General features: G+C 29.1%; 1 protein-coding gene across 4 annotated transcripts in view; it reads left to right on the top strand.

Annotated features, from left to right (window-relative positions):
• LOC117167933 (ral guanine nucleotide dissociation stimulator) overlaps positions 1-21169 on the top strand; it is a 114357-nt gene that overhangs the window by 74522 nt on the left and 18666 nt on the right. For all 4 annotated transcript variants that reach the window (XM_033353185.1, XM_033353186.1, XM_033353184.1 and 1 more), the window contains 2 exons: positions 14953-15057; positions 20420-20852. In XM_033353185.1, the coding sequence (XP_033209076.1) occupies positions 14953-15057; positions 20420-20852 (538 nt within the window). The remainder of the gene's footprint in view (positions 1-14952; positions 15058-20419; positions 20853-21169) is intronic.

A 21169-nucleotide genomic window follows, 5' to 3' on the forward strand; every position in this document is an offset into this window, starting at 1 on the left:
CTTGCGCGTAAAATGTTCAGTAACTTAAAAATAAACCTAATTATATTTTTTTGAAAATTATAATAATGAAAATATATTAGAAACTTTATTACAATCATTTACAATTTAAAGAACACAAACTCTCAATAAGTAGCAGACCATGTCACTTTTTCAGTTAAAATTTAGTCCATTGTGCACGAATTAAGATACTTCTCTCTGAAAGAGTTGTCCAAGTATTCTTTTATGCTTTCATCTCACAAAACGACCTCTCGTTCTTTTGCTCTTTGAACTCTTGGCAAAAGGTCACTATGAAAAGAAATATTTAGAGGTTTTAAAGATAAGCATTTATTTTTTGTATAACTATAATAGTTTTTAGCATACAATAAGCGTGAGTCATAATTATTATTCAAGAGATTTAAAATCAATCAATTTTGAACGTTTCAATTAAAATTTAATGTTAGAAGGACCTCGCACGTTTCATATGAAATTGGTTTTCGGATAAATTGACCCAATTTGATAACAGAGTACGATATATGGAATTGGGACAAATTACCTGAAACCCAATCTCCATAAGAAATGCCCGGGATCCTTTCCATGAAAATTTATTTGACATTTTATATATTTTCAGACTTGAAATTATTTTACGTAATATGTGTTTTCTAAAAACGTTCGAGTTCAATTGTTCTATTTTGTGTGGATTGTAATAAATGACACAGGCTAGAAGTTTAAAGTGATGAAATGTTAAACTCTTTAAATTAAAAATGATTAATTTCACTTCTTTTTCATTTTCAAGTGCGTGTGATTACAATTTTATTAATTTTCAGAACGAAAACTTTAAATATTGTTACGTTTGATAAATTTCCAATCTGAAATTCTTTAGTTATCAATACTTTAATTTATCAATTAATTTAACTATTTCGTCAATTTAATATTATTCAATACCGTAACAAAATTTATAATTAATTCTCTCTCTTGCTCTCTCCCTGAATATAAAATTTTAAGATTTGCGATTGTTTTCTTTTTCAGAAATGTTAGACTTTACTTTGAACCTTGCCCAGTTTATTCTCGTTTATTATAATGATTAAAAAGTGCATTGATAAGATTCTATTTTGGCAAATTGCTTAGGTTGTATAAAAAAATTCGTGAAAAACATGAATCACCCTGAAGAATGATTTTTATAAGAATGTCCGTTTTTTGTGAGGAAAGCGCCTCATAATATTTTATTAAAAACCAAACGAAAAAATTTTTCTTCAAGAATCACTCTGATCAAGAGATGAAAAATAACATTGTCATATTTAAAAAAGTGAAAAATCTATCTAATTATAATATGAATGGTAATACGTCATTATTACTTATACGTATGGTTAAAAATAAATTTGATTATGTTCCAAATGACAATAAGAAGATTTCTAGACGTTATAAAGCTTAGTGCCTCTATTTGTTTTTAATTATTAGAAAACTCACAAATAATTTCTTTTTCTCTCAAATTTGTATAATAAGTACTTTTATTAAACTTCTTCTAATGAGTCAGTGATTTAACCCAAAATTGTGGGTTTAACCAAATTTGTGTTTTACGATACGAAGGAGGGTCCGATAGAGATGATATATTTAAAACATCAGTGCCTAATTTAAATTCCTTCTTGCAATTATTGTAAAGTCTCGAAAAAAACGAAACGCTTTGTCCCATAATTTCTATCCTTTGAACCATAACAAATAAATGACTAAAATTATATTAGTTTTCATCGTTATATTGCGAAACTTAAAAATGAACATGAACAGTCATTAAAAACTTGTCATCACTTTCAAAAATCTATAAATACCATGAAGGTATAAGATAAATGTGTACAAACTTCAGAATTTAATTCACATTTTTTTGTATTTCTGTGTGAATTTACTCTTTAATTAATTTTTATAATTTGCACTTAAATTTTACTGCCAAACCTCAGCAAAAAAAGGATCAATAAATAGGAATCTGGCCCACATTTAAATATTGATTAAAGAAACCTAATTTTTGTTTTCATTTAATTCACGATCTTTTACCGTGATCATAATCTTATACATTTTGTAGACACCATAGTAATATAATTCTATGGACAGGAGTAGACCTGTTTTCATTGAAGCGAAACATACCACTGTATCATGCACATCTGTACCAACCCTGTATCGATCAAGTAGTTTCGTATTTTAGTACAGTTCTTTTTTTTTCTTACAGGAAATCATAATAAACCCTACTGGCCGTTGAACCATTATTGCGTGTTGCCGGATACTTTAGGCTATTAAAACAATGCCAAGGTTCTTTGAAACGAGTAATAAATGAATAGTCACTAACAATTACTTCTCAGGAAGCAATATTCAAATTGCTTTTCCCTACTTATCAGAAAGTTAGCTCTTTTTTTAAATTAAATGAGACAGCAAATCTTTCCATTTTCTAAGAACTAAGTTGTATTGCACTGAAAAGGGCTTAATATTGCAAAAATGCGTGGTTTTCATGAAATAAGCTCTTCACTTATAAGTTATAATGCTTCAAGTATGACATTATAATATACCATATCAAAAAATGGCTTCTAACGGTTTACTGACCACAAAAACTTTTAAAAAATTCAAATAAATATTTATTTGTCCCTAAATACTTATGTATTAGTTTTAAATAAGGATTTGGCCACTTTTGAAATCTTTCAAATACCTTTCAGCCTTTTAAAATTGTTTAAATGCCTTGAAATCTTCTGCAAGCTCATTAAATCCTCTGAAACCGCTGAAATCACCCCCCCCCCCCCCCCCCCCCCCCGCCAGCCCCTTGTAAGGCTACCGTACAAATAAACATGATCCCCATCTTCATCCCATCTTCTCATTGTTATGTAACTGTCATAATTATTTTTTTTTCAATATAAATACAACGATTTTATTCTATCAAGAAAAATTATTTCATTCAAGTCTATCCTATCCTGTCAGGATAATTCGGACTTTAAAAGAAAAGTTGTATATTTCGTTTCGCCCCCACAGAGGAGTTGAGTGTTTGCAAATATCAGAATATAAAATGTTTTAGAAAAAATTATTTTTTATCAAGTTAGAATTTTTTGAAACAGGAACTTAAATATAATTTTTTTATTTGGCTAATGGACCAAATTTGACAAATTAAAAAAATGTCTTTCACATATCTTTTCTCGTTTTCTTTCGAGAAACTTATCTCAATTCGATCTGCAACATGATTATCCAAGAATGTAAGTCTTTTTTCCTTTATATTGATACTGAATTTACTATCAATTGAATATCATTGCAGCAAAAATGACACCTTCAGATCTACTGTATTTTGAAAATTAAAAAAGACTGACAAGTTTTATTAATTGTAATTTTTCATTTTTTTTATTATTTCGAAGTGGCCTCAGAACTAGGTTGTCAAATTCTTTCACGTTAAAAAGAAATAGCGTTGATTCTCGCCAATACAAACAGACCTAGCTTTATGAAGAATACATTGCAAAGTTTGAATACCCAAATATGTGTATCATGAACCAAATACAAAACAAAACTTAATTTTGTTGTTGTTATTTGAACAAATTCTAAATTAATCCAAAGTTATTTTTTCAATTATACAATTTTATGTTAATGTTTATTATCAAAAACGGCAAACATACAAAATTTTCAATAATTTTTGCATCATACTTTAAAAAAGTTGTCAATTTCCCAAACTATTAATTCTCAAACTATCTTTGGTAGCGAAACAATAATTTTTTTCATTTCTCCTCACGGCTGTTTTACTTTTTTTTTAATTCCTATATTTGAAATAAAGTTAATTTACAATTATGGAACCTTCCCCCACCGTACCACAATCTTAATAGCTTCTCTTAACCCTCCTCCCTAAAAGCGTTCCGTAATAGATGGACGACCGTTTAAAAAAATTATAATTTTTTTTAAATCCATCATAATCAATTGAAACATTCTTTAAGCCCGTGACATCCTATACGTTTTTTTGAAATCATTTGAAATGCCTCGTAACTTTTTAAACATTCCTGTTGAAATTTGATCAAAAAGTTCCCGGAATCATCATCGTTTGGCGCCCCCTGCTGTCCGATTCACATTTTTTCATTTCTGTAGGTTGTTACACCTTTTAACAATATTCTCTGCGAATTTCAGCTTTCTAGCTTGACATTTGTAAATGTAACGCAATTTTGAGTGCATCTGTTTTTTTGCGAATTTCGATTTTTGCAATGGGTTTAATGACAATGCACCGTCGCACAATGCCATCATTATCCGTGAGTTTCTTACCAAAAACTCAACTAATACAATTCCGCAGCCATCAAATTTGCCAGATTTAGCTGCCTGTGACTTTTTTTTGTTCGATCGACTGAAAGAACTACTACGCGGAACGCGCTTTAGCAGCCGATCGGAGATAATACAAAAATCGAAAACGGCTCTGATGGGCATAACGAAAATTGAGTATGAAAAATGTTTTGAGATCTGGATCAAGCGCTGGCATAAATGCGTTGCAGTCGATGGGAATTACTTTGAAGGGGACCACATCAATATTCAAGAATAAACTTATATTTTTAATTTTAAAAATAAATTCCGGGAACTTTTTGATCAAGGTAGTATATTCTTGGAACTCATTTGAAATCCTATGAAATCCTTCGAAAATCCTAAACAAAATTTACTACTTTAGGGTTCCTCAAAATCCTTACATAGACCAGAAAATCTTAAAAGATTTTTGGAAATGCCTTAAAAATTCTTGAATCACTTGAAATCCTTAGAAAATCTTTGAAATCCTTCGAATTGTTTTAAAGTTACTTGAAAGTCTTTCAAAGTTTTTTGATATGCCCTGAAATATTTCTAAATCTTTTAAACACGTTTTAAATTTGTTTAAATCTTACAAATCCTTCGCAATCTTCTTAAATAATTTAAAATTCATTCCATAATATTCTTTCTAATATCTTGAATTGGCCTGATGCTACTAGAAATCCTTTGAAAATCCTCAAAATCTCTTAAAATCTGTTGAAATTACTTGAAATAATTAGAAATCGCTGGAAATATTTTGGAAACTCGAAATTATAAAGATTCACCTATCGATAGTAAATAATTAATATAGCAATGATTAATTTGTTTAATTTAATAAAATGAAGTTTTATTTTCTTATGAAAGTAGACTATTTAAGATCTGCATTTGCAAGAGCAATTCAATATTTAGCCCCCATAACTATCACGAATTAAATTAACAGTAGTTGTAAACAAATTTAAGGTTAGCGCTTTAGCAACAATCTTCATTTTTAAATCTTAAATATAATTTCAAGTAGTAAAAAAGGCAATCTGGTTTCTCAGCATAAATGAGTGCGAGGTTTTCATTCAGTGAATTCTGTAGTTATTCAATATTACACAATATACATTTTCTTTGTTTTAAATAATTTAGTGTTATACGAGAAATGCAACAAATGCACGACAATAAATCATATTTTCTTATTCATACACAAATATATTTTAAATCTCATTAAATCTCAAGTAAAGTTGCGAATTTGAAACAAAATGTAAGATCTTATCGATCTTTGTACATATTGTAGAAATTTGAATTCTGATAGAGGAATCCTCTCAAAAATAAACACCTTAATATCAGTTATTCTTAATTTTTTATGGTTGATAATTCTGCCCCCGTCTACCCTACCGTCTTGTTTTTTGCATATGTTCTAAATATAATTAAGCTCTTATTTTCAGCGAAGAAAAACAACTTTAATAGGCATTTTGAAATTACGAGCTCATAAACCTATTCAAGTACTCTTGCGGTGATTGTTAACCCTGAAGTGTTAACAGGTCGATGGCACGTTGACTGCTTAACATAGCACTTTGATAAAAGACTGAGTCACGTTGGTACATACATGAAAATATATGTATACGTACTGTAGATTGTGTCAGTTATACATTTTTTGCAATAACTTACATTGTTCGACTACAATTTTTTTTACTTCGCTAAATTGGTTTTAAATAGATGTACGTGATGTCATTAAGCAAGCTCAATTAGAACTTGCATAACATTGAATAGAGCAATTTTTCAGTATGTGTGTTTCTTCTGTGCTTCTTTTGATTAAATCTGCTTGATACATAAAGAATTAAACGAGTAAATTACTTCTTTCAAATTTCCAATTTTAGTAAAGATGTAAGGAATAGAGAATCATAAAATTTTTTCATTTTCGGCCGTCTTATTTTTCAAATATGTAATTAGTTTGATTTTTCGTTAATAAACACTAGCAAAAAAGCCCAATTATTGCAGCAATCTCTAACTTTTATTTTATTATAAGATTGTATCCCAGCAGGACCTAGAAGAAAAGGAAAATATTACTAAGTTAATGGAGGATTTTATATCCTCATCCATCTTCCACGCTGATTCATTTTGAAGACGTTTAAAATGGAAAATTCGCCAACTTATTAATTGCAAAACTTTTAGCTGGCTTTATTTCTAATTTTTATTTTTTAAAATTGAAAGCTTCAGTTTTTAAGCTCTACAATTTCGAAGAGTTTAATTTGAAAATTCTTCAACTTTAATCATTCACAATTTCAAATTCTTCAATTTTAAAGATGTATAATTAAAAGTTCTTATATTGTAATAATTTTGATGAGTTCGAAGATGAAATTTCAAGAGTTTTAAATTCTACATATTCGAAATGTAAATCATCAAAATTATAGAATTTTGAATTGAAAAACTTTTAGCTTGCATAATTTTTCATTGTAAGTTTAAAAAATCAAAAACTTCCATTTTTAAGTTCTACCATGTTGAGTTAAGATTGAAAATTCCTAAAATATTTGAAAATATAGAATTGCAAATTATTCAATTTTTAATATTTATATTTTAATAGTATATAATTTCCAAATTTTGTTGGGAATAGGTCAATTCTGAAGATTTACAATTAAAATTTTTTAAATTTTAATGAATTGCAATTTTAAATTCTTTAATTTTGAACAGGAAACCTTATAGCGCTGCCTTATTTTTTTATTCTTATAATTTTTTACATATATTATAACGTATGTTCCCATATATTAAAAAAGGAACATCAACTTACTTGATCAGTGACTGGGTATGTAACAAATTTTCATTTTCACAAAGTGCGACTGTAGCGAAATTCGCAATTTTTTAAAGAAACTTTCCCAGAAGTGCAACTGACTGTAAAAGATCCTAATTTCATATAAAAATTATTGTTACACGGAAAAAAATTCTGTCTATAGATACCAGTAGATTACTTAATTCATTGACAAAACATGACTAAATTATTTTTATTTTTATTTGAGAAAGCTTCACACTTTAGCATAATTATTTTTTTTTCGCAATGCTAAAAAGTTGTTTCTATGATTTCAGAAACTATTGGTGGTAAATTTGAGATAATTGCGATAAATAACTTTTCAATATTATCTTAACATTCGTTAACTTGTAGATTTTTTTGGTTCCATGATGCACTTCATATCGAATTTGTTTTTATAATTTAAACAAAAATTTCTGTAAGAGTAAACTTTTTGCCGTGCAAGAATGCAATATGAAATTTTGAAACAATTAAGTTAATTAAGATAATGTTTTAATTTTTCAAATGGAAAGCTTTGTTTTTGTTGCTTCTCATCTATTGCGACACTATGTTTTTCCAAATATATTAAAACTTTGTTAATATTGATGATGTAACTTTTCTGAAGGATGTCATTTGTTAAAAATAGGTAAAGTTACCTAATATCTGAAAATAAAAGTTTCATTGAAATATTATACACAAGCGGGTAATGCGCCGTAGACGGTTATTTTAATGGGAAAATGTTGAAATGTTGAATATTGTATGTTCATAATTTTGGATGCTAATCGGTCCCAGCACATTACCTCTAATTTTTTATCGACAACTGTAGATGCATTTATTAAAATGATTTTCCTGAAATTGTGTATTCAGCAGGTTTAATAATTAAGTTTTATAATTGATATAGATTCAATTTTTTATTAGAATAAAGAAAAGCTAAGCCATTACATTGTCTATTATATTTGTTTTAATATAGATTGATATGTGTTTTGCACATCGCATTGCTTCTTCCCTAAATGAGGTCTGCCCGGAAAGTATCCGACCTTGTGCTCTAACTTTTTGTAACTATTTTTGTAATTGTCAAAAACAGGTATTTGCCCGTACTAAGTGACACGAACATGCGAATCTTTAGTCGACTAGTGTACGCAGTTGGCTAAACATCTTACCACGTACGCGTCGTATTCCAGGATGACGGATTGCAGCGAACAAAGAGTTTGCACTAAATTTTGCTAAAGGCTTGTCCATTCATGTTCGAAAACTATCATTATAATTCGAAAAGTGTATGGCAATGAGTCCATCAGTGATGATACTCAAATTAAGGAGTGGCTTAGGCGATTTAAAATTGGTGATATTTCAGTGGAAAGTGCCCCTTGCTCTCGTTGGCCCGCAACGGGGAAAACGCCTGAATATGCGAGTGTTAATTAGTGGAAAAACTATTGTTTCGGAAATTTTTTGTCCAGATTTGGGGATGAGTCTGGGTCAGTTATTCAGATTATTATTCAGAAATTCCTGGTGAAACTTTCTGCCTTACATAACTTCGGCAACACCCATTCTGTCCTTGTTGTTATTTTTGGCTGTTTCGGAAATTCAAGTATCCTCTAACAGGACGAAGCAGCTGTTAGCTAGATATTCTGAAAGGTGAGTTTAAGGAGTACTTCCGAAAGTGGGAGGATCGCTGGAGGAAGTTTGTGGCTTCCAAAGGGGATTACTCTAAAGGGGTTATCATCGCCATTGACCAGAATTAACTATTGTATATCACAGGATCCGATGGTTTCCGGACAGACCTTGTACTAATGGTGCGATAACTGAGCTGAAACATAGAACCTTCAGTGCGGACAACATGAATGAATGAATTAAAAGATAAGAATTATCAATTGAATAATTGGGAGTGAATGTGATTCTTTGTTCAAACTTCAATGCTTTCAGGGTTTGAATTCTTAACACTAAAACTTGGCTGATTTTGGGGCTAGACGAGGTGGGAAATTACCCAAATAGAGCGCCGTTTCGAAGAAAACGCTTTTGTTTGTTCACACCTGGGTGACCGCCCCTCACCCCGCGCAGCTTCTTTTACTCCTACTTGCGGCGCGGCGTCAATTCTCGATAGGACTATATCAGGGGGCCCTATCTCTAGGGTTTACTGTATTTTAAAAATAAATGAATTACAATCAATTTAAAAGTATTACTACTTTTGTAAGAAGAAGGTGGAAGTCTTTTTACCGTTAGCATGGCTTTGTTGTTCTTCATGATCCATTGTATTCTTCGGTAATTCAGGGTCGTAGAAACGCGCAATAAACGCGTAAGGCATGGGGCTCGTCATGCTCGGGCTCTTTTTTCCTTAAGCGTTTAATTACCGGATCTTCTCGCAACGCTAGCTCCTTCATCGGCCTTAACTCGAAAACATTTATTGACTCGAGAAGGAAAAAATATGATAGCCGAATTTTTTCGTGTAAAAATATTTAAAAAATGCAAGTAACCTTAAAAGACTAATATAATAAATCTTTCTGTAAAATGAGTGAACAGGGATCTCGTTAGTAAAGGGACACCTGGAAATCAGGTTAAAATCAGGGATTTTTAAGGAAGTAAAATTGGAAAAGTCGGGGAATTTGTGTAAGAAGCATTTTAATTAATATTTTTTTCTTAAGCCAGATTTTATTCCATTGTATATATACTCACCTGGAAAACCTGAAATGTCAGGGAGTTTTAAAATATGAAATTAAATATTAATATTTATTAATTTGTAGAAGTAATTTTATTTTACTAGATTCAACTATTTTGTTGAAAACTGTTATTTTTTTAGAAAATAATTTTTTAAACTGAAAGATAAACTTTTTTACATTGTACATTAACTTTTTTAGTTGAAAACTTACATTTTTGGTTAAAAACTGATATATTTTGTTTAAAGTTTGTCCTTTTTGTAGAAAATCACAACTATTTAGTAAAAATAAATTTTTTTGGTTGAAGATTCATAGTTTTAATTTAAGATTCATGTATTTTGTTTAAAATTTAACTATTTTGTTTAAGCTTTTTTTTTTGTTGAATTCAACTGTTTTTATTTTAAATTAAAATATCTTTTTTTTTAATATCAACAATTGCATTTTTCTTCGAGAATTATTCACTTTCTCTGTTAAAAATTCAACTTCTTGATTAAAAGTTAACCTTTTTTGTTAAAAACTATTTTTTGTTTTTTATTCAAAATAAAAATATTTTGAGTTGGAAATTGAACTATTCTAGGTGCAGAATTGCAGATATATCATTTTACTTAAAAAATTATCACATCAGTGAAAAAAAATCTTAAAAGATTTTAAGAAATTTTCAATTGGTTTAGTAATTTAAAGGGATTTAAAAATATTTAAAATATTTTAAAATATTTTAAAAGATTTCAAAGCTTTATACAAAAGAAAAAAATTTTAATAAATGTTTTGGAAAATTTGAGAAGAGTCTAAGCAAGAGTTAATTTATTTCAATTATTTGAACAGATTCCAAAGAATTCTTAATTGAGCTTAATAAATTGAAGAGATTTTAAAGGATTTAAATTTCTTTGACTATTTTAAAATAATTCAAGGGATTTAATCATATTTGCGAGAAATTCGAATATGGTAAAGGATTTTAAAAGCTTTGAGGGTATTTTAATCAATTTTCCAAGATTTCAGGAAATATCACCAGTTTGCATAGTATTTCGCGGGTTTATATGTTTTGCAATTTATTTGAATTCATTTAGAGGTTATTTTTAGTTTTTTGAAATTCTTTGGAATTTGATTGAATGTTTTAAATCCACTCGAATTCTTATAAATTCAATTTAGTTTTAAAAATTTTTCTTTAATTTTGATTAATTTAATCGAATTCGTCTCATGTTTCTAATTTAACTAAAATTCTTCTAAATTCACTCCAAATTCACAAAAATTAATGGAAATTTTTGGATTTAATACAAAATTTTTAATTGATTTTAAATCTTTTGAATTTAACTTGATTTGTTTTCAAGTCTTGTTAATCAAAAATCTTTTAATTTTGAAAGAATATTAGCACATCATTAATACACACTAATAAGTTTTTCGGTTAGAAATTAGTCATTTTGGGTCTTCTTATCCTTTTAAATAATTTTTTTTAAAGTTAATTAAGGTCGAATACTGGGAGAACTGAGAATAATAAGTAAAAAAATTATAAATTAAAATTGAAGAAATTTTTAATCCATCTATAAAAGATTCTCTTTAAAAAATGTAACAAGGTTAGAATTTTGGTCTTTAAATTTAGATGTTCAGCGAAAAGGAAAAATTCTTCACAAAAAAAAGTCAGGGAATTATGAAAATAATGTTCTGCGGTCACCCTGTAGGTGTAGGTGGCTTCTGATCGAATTTTCTCTTATGAAATATAAATTTCGCGGTCTAATCGTCAGACTATATGATTGAATAAGGTCTTACTTTTTCTTAGTCACGCAAAGATTCAATTAATTTGTTTAATGGGAGAAAATGTTTTTAGGCAATGACATTTTTTCACAATGATGATAAAAACAATAATTTGACGAAACTCACAGTACATTACTAAGTTTTTTTAACAATGGAGAATGAAAGTGATGAAATTATTTAATTTTATAAAATGTGATATGACAATTATTCACCGATTAGTTTTATTTTTAAAAATGATCTTCATTGAAAACCTTGATTTGTTTGACGTACTTAGTGCACACAGAGAAAAATTTCTGGAGCGAAACAAACTGTTTTCTTTGATATACATGAAAATTTGTTAGTTTAATTGAATAAATGTTGGTAGATTCAATACAAAATTTTAATGAATCAATGAAATTTGTTAAATCAACCATATACTAAAATCTTTGATTAAAACAATAAATAAATTTAGCTGTATCGACCAAATATATTGTTGTCCATATACTAACCATATTCTATAGTTGATCAAAACAAATTTGGTGTTTCAACCAAATCGTTTTTTGTGTCTGAATAAGTATAGGAATAAGAAAATGAACATAAATTAAAAAGAACAGTTCTATGCATTACAGAATTTTTTTCTATTAAAATAATTATTTTTCTGGATGTCAGAACATAAAAGTCTCCACGGCAATGACATGGTTAACACCCATACTTTAAAGTCCTCGAATAAACCACGAAGTTATCACTTGCCACGACATCCTAAGTAAGTCACGGTGAAGTGACGCATTCTTGTAGTTGTTTTTAATTTTGCACGTCTTTTTGTTGAATGACTTTTTTCTCCGACTTGTATGACCCCCTGCATCCTGATCGTTTATGTTGAGTTTACAAAAACACAAATTAGTGACGTTATTGTGACGTGAGATAGTGATAAATAGAGCGCATAGTTGATTAAAAAATTCTGAATTGACGTTGCTGAATTGTGTTTACTATAACATTTATCCAAGAATTAGATAAGGTGTAAAAGAAAAAAATAATCAATCAAAAGAAATATTTTTGTTTCATGAAATGTCAATTACGGTATATATAATTTCTGCAATAATACATAGTTTATTGAAATAAGTTTACAATCAGTTGCAATTAGAATAGGTTTAATAATGTAAGTTTTCAATTTTATAATGCTAATATTTTTAGATTTTTAATTGAAAGGTTATTCTTTGTAACTAAAGTATTACATTCTAACATTTTCGATTTTAAATAAAAAAATTCTGAATTTTGCATCTTGAAACTAAAAAGAATGTATCCATTTTAACCCTTCTCGGCATAAATAAATATTTTCGGGTTTCGGAACTTTATTTTAGGAATTGAAAAGATTAAATATTTCAATTTGGCAAAAATGTTCACATTGAAATTTTGTTCGAAATCTGTTCAATTTTGAAGATATTAATTGTTTAAATCTTCTGATTGATTAATTTCGATGCACAATTTTTAATGGCCAACATTTTCAACTCACCTTTTGTTCAAATACTTCCTACTAGAATTTTTCAATATGGTACGTTTTTTATCAGCAAAATAAAAAAAAGAATGTTAAAATTTGGATTTTATCTTGGCAAATATTTATGTTTTTGAATTGAGTTTGAACATTGCATTATTCAACCTTACTAATTGTTACATTTTTTATTTCTTTTTATGCAACTTTATTTTTTTATTTTTAAACCCATAAACGTTTTTAATTCACACATCTGCATTCTTTTAAGATTTTTTCTTTGATTGTTCTGGTTTTAAATTAAATAGCGCACTCGCAAACGCTTTCATATTAACATTATTGTTAGAATTAAAAAAAACTATATTAAAAGCTAATTGATTTTGAATGCGTCAACTTTGAAATTAGTTTTCGAGGATTTGGGTCCTACACAATCTCAATAACATTAGAATAAAAATTGTTCACATTTTTAACATTTTAGCGTTATAAATTATCTTCATTATCTTAGTCATTTTCACTTTTCCTTTGAATAATCACTTTTGTTTTAAAAAATCACAGTAAAGCACGTATTTGAAAGCACCGTTCAGACATGCGTTTCAAAATTTTAGGCGGTTTTGTTAAATTATAGTTAGAAAAGTACGAAAAATGTTTGGACACGGACCTATCTCAACCTAGAGGTTTAAAAAGAAAAATTGCTAAATAGTATTAACACCATTTTTTAAATATTTCAGATTTATTATGCACATCACTTAGATTGAGTTAAAACTTATAAAAAACAAGAGTAGAGTCCAATATTTTAGATAAAGAAGTTTGAAAAATCATATGCATCGCTTGTTTTGGCTAAAAGTCGAAAATATTTATACAAACTGTTTACAATTAAAAACATAATAATATTATTATACGTAAACATATTTTAGAGTTACAAATCCACTTAATTGCCCGTTAATTCCAAATAACAGTAAATAAGTATAGTATAGTATAGTGCAAAGTTTAATATTACTGGATTTTCTGTAATAAATTTAATCGTTAGTTCGATTAATTTATCATAGTATGAAATGGAAGGATATATTTTAAAATGTTGATTTCAAAATCAAATAAATTGGAAAATATTCATTGTTCTTCTATTTTTAAACATATTTATCTGTTCTGCACATATTTTTAAAAGATGTTGGGAATCATTTTGTTTTATCATATAGTCGCAAGTCTTGTGATCTGTTGCGCGACATTTAACAACGTGTACAATTTATATTCATCAAAAATATATTCTCTCTTTTTTTAGTTTTATATAAAATATTCTCTTTTGTTAGTCATACAAATGAAAAAAATATGTATTTGAGACAGCGTGAAATTCTTTTATTTTTAATAATCCCATTGTGTAAAATGGTCTACTTGTTGACAATCACCCTTAATATTTTTAAATGTCGAAGTCTTTAGTCTAAAATTGAATTCCTGGTTCTTAAAATTAGGAACTGTTCATTTTCGGAAACGGCTGTTTTAAAATTTTCCGAGGAATATTATCCATTTTTCTAGTCCTTAAATTCTTAATAATTTGAAATCAAAATTGGTCGCATCCGCTTGAAACAATTGGCAATGATTTTGCATTCGCATCAAAATACGTATGTACTGGAATGCATAATGTATCTGAATCAATAATGTAGATAATTGGAAATTACTTGTTAATGAAAAATAAATGATTATCTTTGTATTAAAATATAGTTGCACTTCTTATCGGTTGATTATTTAATAGAAATCCATTTGCAGTAGCTATTAGGAATTTGTTATTCTAGTGCTTTGAAATAATAAAATGTCTATAATGTTTGATATTCTCAACATTTTCCACGTGTTTGAATAGGCAAGAGTCCTTGCCATTATTGAAGTACATCGAATGTCCAATTATTTGTGTGTAAAGCTCACAAGGACCATCATCTGTAGATATGGATTGAATTTCATGAGTGCTCGTGAGGAAGGGGTTTGCTAGAATTATATCAAAGCTCCTTGAAATTAGTTCCATAATTTACGGCCTGTAGTTAAAACTGCTGAAAGTATCAGTTGGTAGTTTGCAAGTAATAAAATTTTTCCTTTTTTTCTTTCAGCCCACATGGCGTCTCTGGGGCGAGGAAAGAGGTGATGGTGTCATATACACGGTGTACCTGAAAAAAGTTCGATACCATAGACCAACTAGAAGCGTGTCAGCATCGGTAAGAAATAATATTTTTATTTTTAAGCTTAATAATGAAGTGTCAGGGTGGAAACTGACCGGAGAACCGGGAATTAGCCTGGAATTTTGAGCACAGGGAAAAAGCCGGGATTTGTTTTGAAAATCGGAGATTTTTCAAATTTGTTTTTACTTGTGCATAAAGGAAGTTATAATTTATGGACATTCTAAATCTTTCGCAAATAAATTGAAAAATCTGTTTTAGATCAAAACTGATTTGAAGTTGGGCATTACCACAAGCTCAGGTATAATGGCATCAAATAGAGCACAGATTCTGGAAAATTCTGGAAAACCCCACCTTTTCATTCCTCCTAATATTTTTTTAAAGTTTATGCTAATAGAGGAGGGTGCCCTATCAGCTGTATCCGAGATAAACCATTTTTCAGGCCAGCAGAATTTTTTTTCCTAAGATATAATTTATTTTCATTGAACTTTTTCGGGCGTGGAATCTTTTAACATTTTTTTGTATTTGTCGTTAGTAAGAAAAATAAAAAAATTCGATTTTATGAAAAAAATCTCTTAGCCACAAAGTTAATATAGCCCACATAAAACTTAAAAGATATATTGTTTTTGAATGTAAAAATTAAAGAAAATATAAGTGTGGGTATTTTTATTAAGCTATTAATCATACTTTCAGGAAAACCGCCGCAAATTGGTTAATTAGTATCGTTTTTTTTTCCTATAAAAAATAAAATATTTTGTTGCCGAAAAATTCTGCAACTTAACGTATAGAATATGTATGAAATGGATTCGATCTATTTTATTTTAGTTTCATAATTCATCTTTTCCGCTTTAAAATTCTACTACTTAGTGGACAGTTTCATTATTTTGTTGATAATTGTACTAATTTGTCAGAAAATTCGTCCTTTTGGATTGAAAATTGATTTTCCAATAGAAAAGTAATTTTTGTTGTTGAAAGTTTATAGTTAATGGTTTAAGGTTAATTCGTTCCCATTTACAATCCGAATATCTTGACAATTTAAAAAGTTATACATTTTGGTTGAAAGTTCATTCTTTTTACTTGAAAGGTGTATTTGGCTTTTAAGTTAGGAAATCCGTCCTTTTGGATCGGAAATTCCTGTGTTGATAAAAAATTAATTTATTTGATAAAAATTTTAATTACTTTGTTCAAAATGCAGTCATCTTTTTTGTCGAAAATTCAACTACAGTGAAACTCTTTTATACCGCCGATTTTGGGGCTCACCTTGATTGTGGATTAACTCGTTGTAGCCCGCTCCGCTTTTGTTTGTTCACGCTTTAGACCAAAAATTTGTCTTTTTGCATCAGAAATTTATCTTTTAGAATATAAGTATTTTTTTTTAATTCATGTGAATTGAATTAATAGGACTTAACGAGAAAATTTAACTATCCTTTGCTGAAAGTCAATTCTTTTGATTTGAACAGTATACTATTTATTTGGTAACTTTACATCTATTTCCGACGAAAAATTCCTTGCAACAAAAATTAACTTCACAGGATAAACTTTACACATATATCGGTTAAACTTTCTTTTGTTTTTCCATGCCAAACACATGTTTTTTGAAAGACGCGAAGTTGGCTAAACAAAACTTTATCGCTCTAAAAATTTCCTGCAACAAATTTTATTCTTAGCTTTTTCTGTGAGGTTGAAAATTCGCCTCTTTTGGTTTAAAGTTCAACTATTTGGTTGTTAATGCAACTGTTTGGCAGACAATTCATTTTTTCGGTTGAAAATTCAATTCTTTTGTTGAAAACGTATCTTTCTTGGTTGAAAATTTACTTTCTTGTTGAAAATGCAATATGTTTCGACTTAAAATCGGAAAAATGTATATTATAAATCGGAAAACACGGAAATAGCCTGGATTTTTTTAAAGTTTGAGCGCCCACCATGATTGTGCATCTTCTACTTTAATTTTAGTTTTTTACTATTAGTTATAAATACCCAATACTAAATAGTTATAATCGGCTCTCGTGACAGGAAATTTATAAAAAAAAAATGCAGGCATCGGAATTATTACTTGATATGTAGTCGCTCATAAAGATTATACGTAAAAAGTTTTCGTATACTTTCTGAGTGACTATATTTTAACAAGGTCGTCAATCGATGTATTTATAATACGAATATATCGACGAAACAGACATGGTGATGCATTTTTTGCATAATTCGCATAATCAAGAGGCATTCATTATTTTAATTACAGAGTATATTATATTTGGCTTGCAAGCAAAGTTTTTTCTTTTTGGACGTGGCTTTTAAACAAAAATATTTTGGAAGCATACTTGATGTAACTTTGAAAATGATTTTACTATAATTTTCATTTTGAATTTTTAAACAAGCGATATCTATAAATAAATTTTTTACGGAAAACGAAGGCTTTTTTTCTTCAGACTAAAAATTCCCAGATACATATTTCTATAAGCAGTTTCATAAAAAAATTTACTATACATATTTTTAAAATCTTACTTTATTCTCTGTTATTGTAAACGTATTCTCGTGCCCAATTATGTAACTTTCGTGATATAGAAAATCGATAAGAGAAGTCTAGGTCATTATCTGATTATAGTTCTGTTTAGAACTTTGATATCCTATTATACGATCGTGTTATATAAAAGTTGCGTATGATAAAATGCTTTGAGTATTTAATCAGTTGAATCCGAAAGTAGCTTCAAATACAATTTTTTCGTAATTATTTATTAATTAAATCGAGAAGAATTTAATTATTATTTTCTTTATATATGATGCTTGTTTTTAAATATCAAAGTTATAGAAGTTTTATATAAATTATGTACACCATCATGGAAAACCTGGAAATCATGTAAAAGACAGGGAATTTTGGTGATCAGGGAAAATGAAGGAAAAGTACAGGATTTTGGGAAAAGCGTCAAAAAGTCAGGGAATTTCTATAAGAGGAATTATAAGCAAACGTAATGAATAATAAATTTTTATTTAAGAAATTTCCTGTTGCTCCTAGTACGCCATTTATAGGTTAACATCGAAACATTTTTATTGTTATCTAAAGCTGAACTTTCAATGTTATTAATATTTAATAATATTATTAATATTTTTAATATTATTGTCATCGAAAATTGAAAACTTATCAGGGGTCGTCTATATAAATGGGTAACGTTTTTTCGGATCTGATTTTTTAACTATCAGTGCAACGTTTTCTATGTGCGCAAAAATTATTCCTAAATTTTTATATTTACAGTTTTTGATAACAAATAATAGTATAAAATGATATTTAAAAAAAATCATTTTTTTCAAGTTAGAATTTTTTTAAATACCAACAAAATTATTCCATTTTTTGGCTTTGGTTAATGGAACACCTATTTTAAGCTTCAAAAAAAGTTTGTTTGAAGACATTTTTCATTGGTATTAGGGTCTTATGAAAATACTCAGTTACAAAACGTACATTGCTCAAAAAAGGTTAAATTGGCAAAAGTTTCGACCACGTCTCTTGTAAACGTTTCTTTCTTAAGAAATGCACGTTTTATAATAATTAAGTATTTTCATAAGACCCGAATGCCAGTAGATAAATTGCTACTCATTGTAGCTTGAAGGAAGCACGCACGAAATGTCAATTTTTTAGATAGATATTGGAAAAAACTTCAAATTTCGATGTTTCAACAAATTAAAACAATTTTAAAGTAATTAAAATTTTCTAATGTTCTTTGGCTCAATTTAAAAGTGAACTCCATATTATCTTGCTAAGTTATTCAGATATTTTATGTATTTTTTCCTGGATTCTACTCTAAGGTCAAGATTGGTGCAAAAAGTCGGAAAATTTCAAATAGTGATTGTATACAATCACTATTGTTTAGAAAAATACAAAATAATAATAGTTTCATAAACATTACTAAAATTGAGTCAAATGCGACATATTATGATGTTTTTAAAATTATGTAAGTATTTAGGCATTTTAGAAATTTTACGACTTTTTCGCATCAAGTTTAACCTCAGGGAAGAATGTAGGGATAAAATTCTAAAAATATATTAGCAAATTTAGAAAAATACTGTCGAGAATTAACTTTAAAATAAGTCAAAAAGATGAACATAAAAAATATGAAATATTACAATCAGTTAAATAAAATAAATATTAAAATATAAAGAAATAGTAATATAAAAATAGAGTGTAAATAAAAGACATTTTCAATTATTGTTATAATATTCTTATTTTGAAATTTTATTAACAAATGATGTTCTTAAAAAAAATTGTATAAGGAATCAGAATCTTTTAAGAATCTTGCGGCGCTGGCTTGTTTCTGAAATATTTATTCGCTTTGGAAGTGATACCAGTCGAAACAAATATTTTTCCATATGTAGAAAATGATTAAAAATGAATATTTTGGCATTATTTAAATAAACATATTAGTATATTGCAATACAACAAAGTTTAAATAAAAAAAAATTGGCGAAAAATTCCAGAAACGGAAGTCGAGCCGGGAAACTCTGTTTATAAACTGCAAGCGCTACAATCTGATCTAACGGGTAGATGAACCACACTCGCATGCGGTCTGTTTATTGTCTGCCGATTTTTTGAAAGCTGTTTCTTTCAAAAATGGCTTAAAAGCGCATCTTATTACTTTCATTATCAATTACTTTTATTACTATATTACTTATTATTTTTATTACTTATTACTATTATTGGAAGGAGTACGAATACAAAGGAAATTCCGAAGGGCTTAGGTTCCTCTTGTCAGTGCGAGAGACGCGACGTTACAAGTTAAATTTGTTCACATGAGCGAGCAGATGGTACTCGTCGCCGAATTTAGAATCGTCTGATTTTCGTTTGTCCCTTTCCCTAATCCGCTTTTAAAAATGTATGGGATATCACCACACTTTCACTATACACGTGTAAAGGAAAATAATTGCAATACCGATGTCGGAAATTGATCTAGCAATAAGTGTATTGCAATTTCAAAGAAAATTTGTCATTTACCATACAAGTATTGCAATTTCACTTTACAATATCGGTATTGTAATTTTTCCTTACACTAACTTTAGCCCACCTAGCGGATGAGGGCACTCGAAGAAGAATTTGGCGTTTAAGATTCGATTCTCCGTGTCTGCAAATTTGGATTTTTTTTAACTTCCAATATTACAATACCGGTGTTCCAAAAATACAACATCGTCTATTGGAACATTGCCTTGCATCTCAGAAATGAATTTCCAATACTTTTATTGGAAAACTCCGACAACAATTTTTTACAAATAGACAGAAAGTGGGGAGCCTCTCTTATAGCTCATATCGATAATCACTTTGACTATGGGGTTATATTTGAATTTAAACTATCAGAGAAATAATTTCCTTCAGAAATTGAAAAGGTTTGAGAAGGTTTTCACTGATTTGTATTTTTTCTTTCAGGACTCGGACGATGAAATATCTCATCTCGAGTGGGAAACTGTGAGGGTCCGTTTTCTAAAGGCTGGTACCGTCCAGAGGCTAGTCGAGAGTCTCGCTAACGATGATGGAGAACTCGAGTCGACCTACATTAACGTATTTTTGGCGACATATCGCGCTTTTACGAGCCCGCAAGAAGTTCTGGAACTTTTGTTGGTCAGGTACGATTCTCTGGACGAGAATGCTGGGGCACTTACGGGTGAGCAGCATCGAAAAACTCTTGTCCAGGCTCTCCATGTGTGGTTGGACGCCTACCCTGGGGATTGGTGCTCACCGCCGAATCATCCTCTCCTCATGAGACTCCTAGACTTCACGCATCGACGATTACCTGGTTCCGAACTCGAACTCAAGGCCAGGCATCGACTGCACAGGTTTTCGCAACGAGAGGGGCAGACAGGTAATTTTATTTCTCTTTTCTCTGCCATCGCCCTTTTAATTCGTCTCTATCGTCTTTTTAGTCTCTTGTGACGTTTAACCTGAGATTTTATGATTCCTTAATTCTTAACTTGCTCAAATTGAATCGATTCCTCAAAAAAAGTTCTGTTGAACAAACCTGTTTTCTGTCGTTCTAATGAGGAAACTGTACAACTGAGTTTTCATCAAAAAAGAGTTTTCTTACGAGGGTGGATTGATAAGTTTCCGGCCTGACCAAGAGATGGCGCCACTAGGCCTACCTTGAGGTGGCGTTCTATAGTACCATCCTTAGATAGCTTG

Source organism: Belonocnema kinseyi, chromosome 2, assembly GCF_010883055.1.
Source record: "Belonocnema kinseyi isolate 2016_QV_RU_SX_M_011 chromosome 2, B_treatae_v1, whole genome shotgun sequence".
Classification (NCBI taxonomy): Eukaryota; Metazoa; Arthropoda; class Insecta; order Hymenoptera; family Cynipidae; genus Belonocnema; species Belonocnema kinseyi.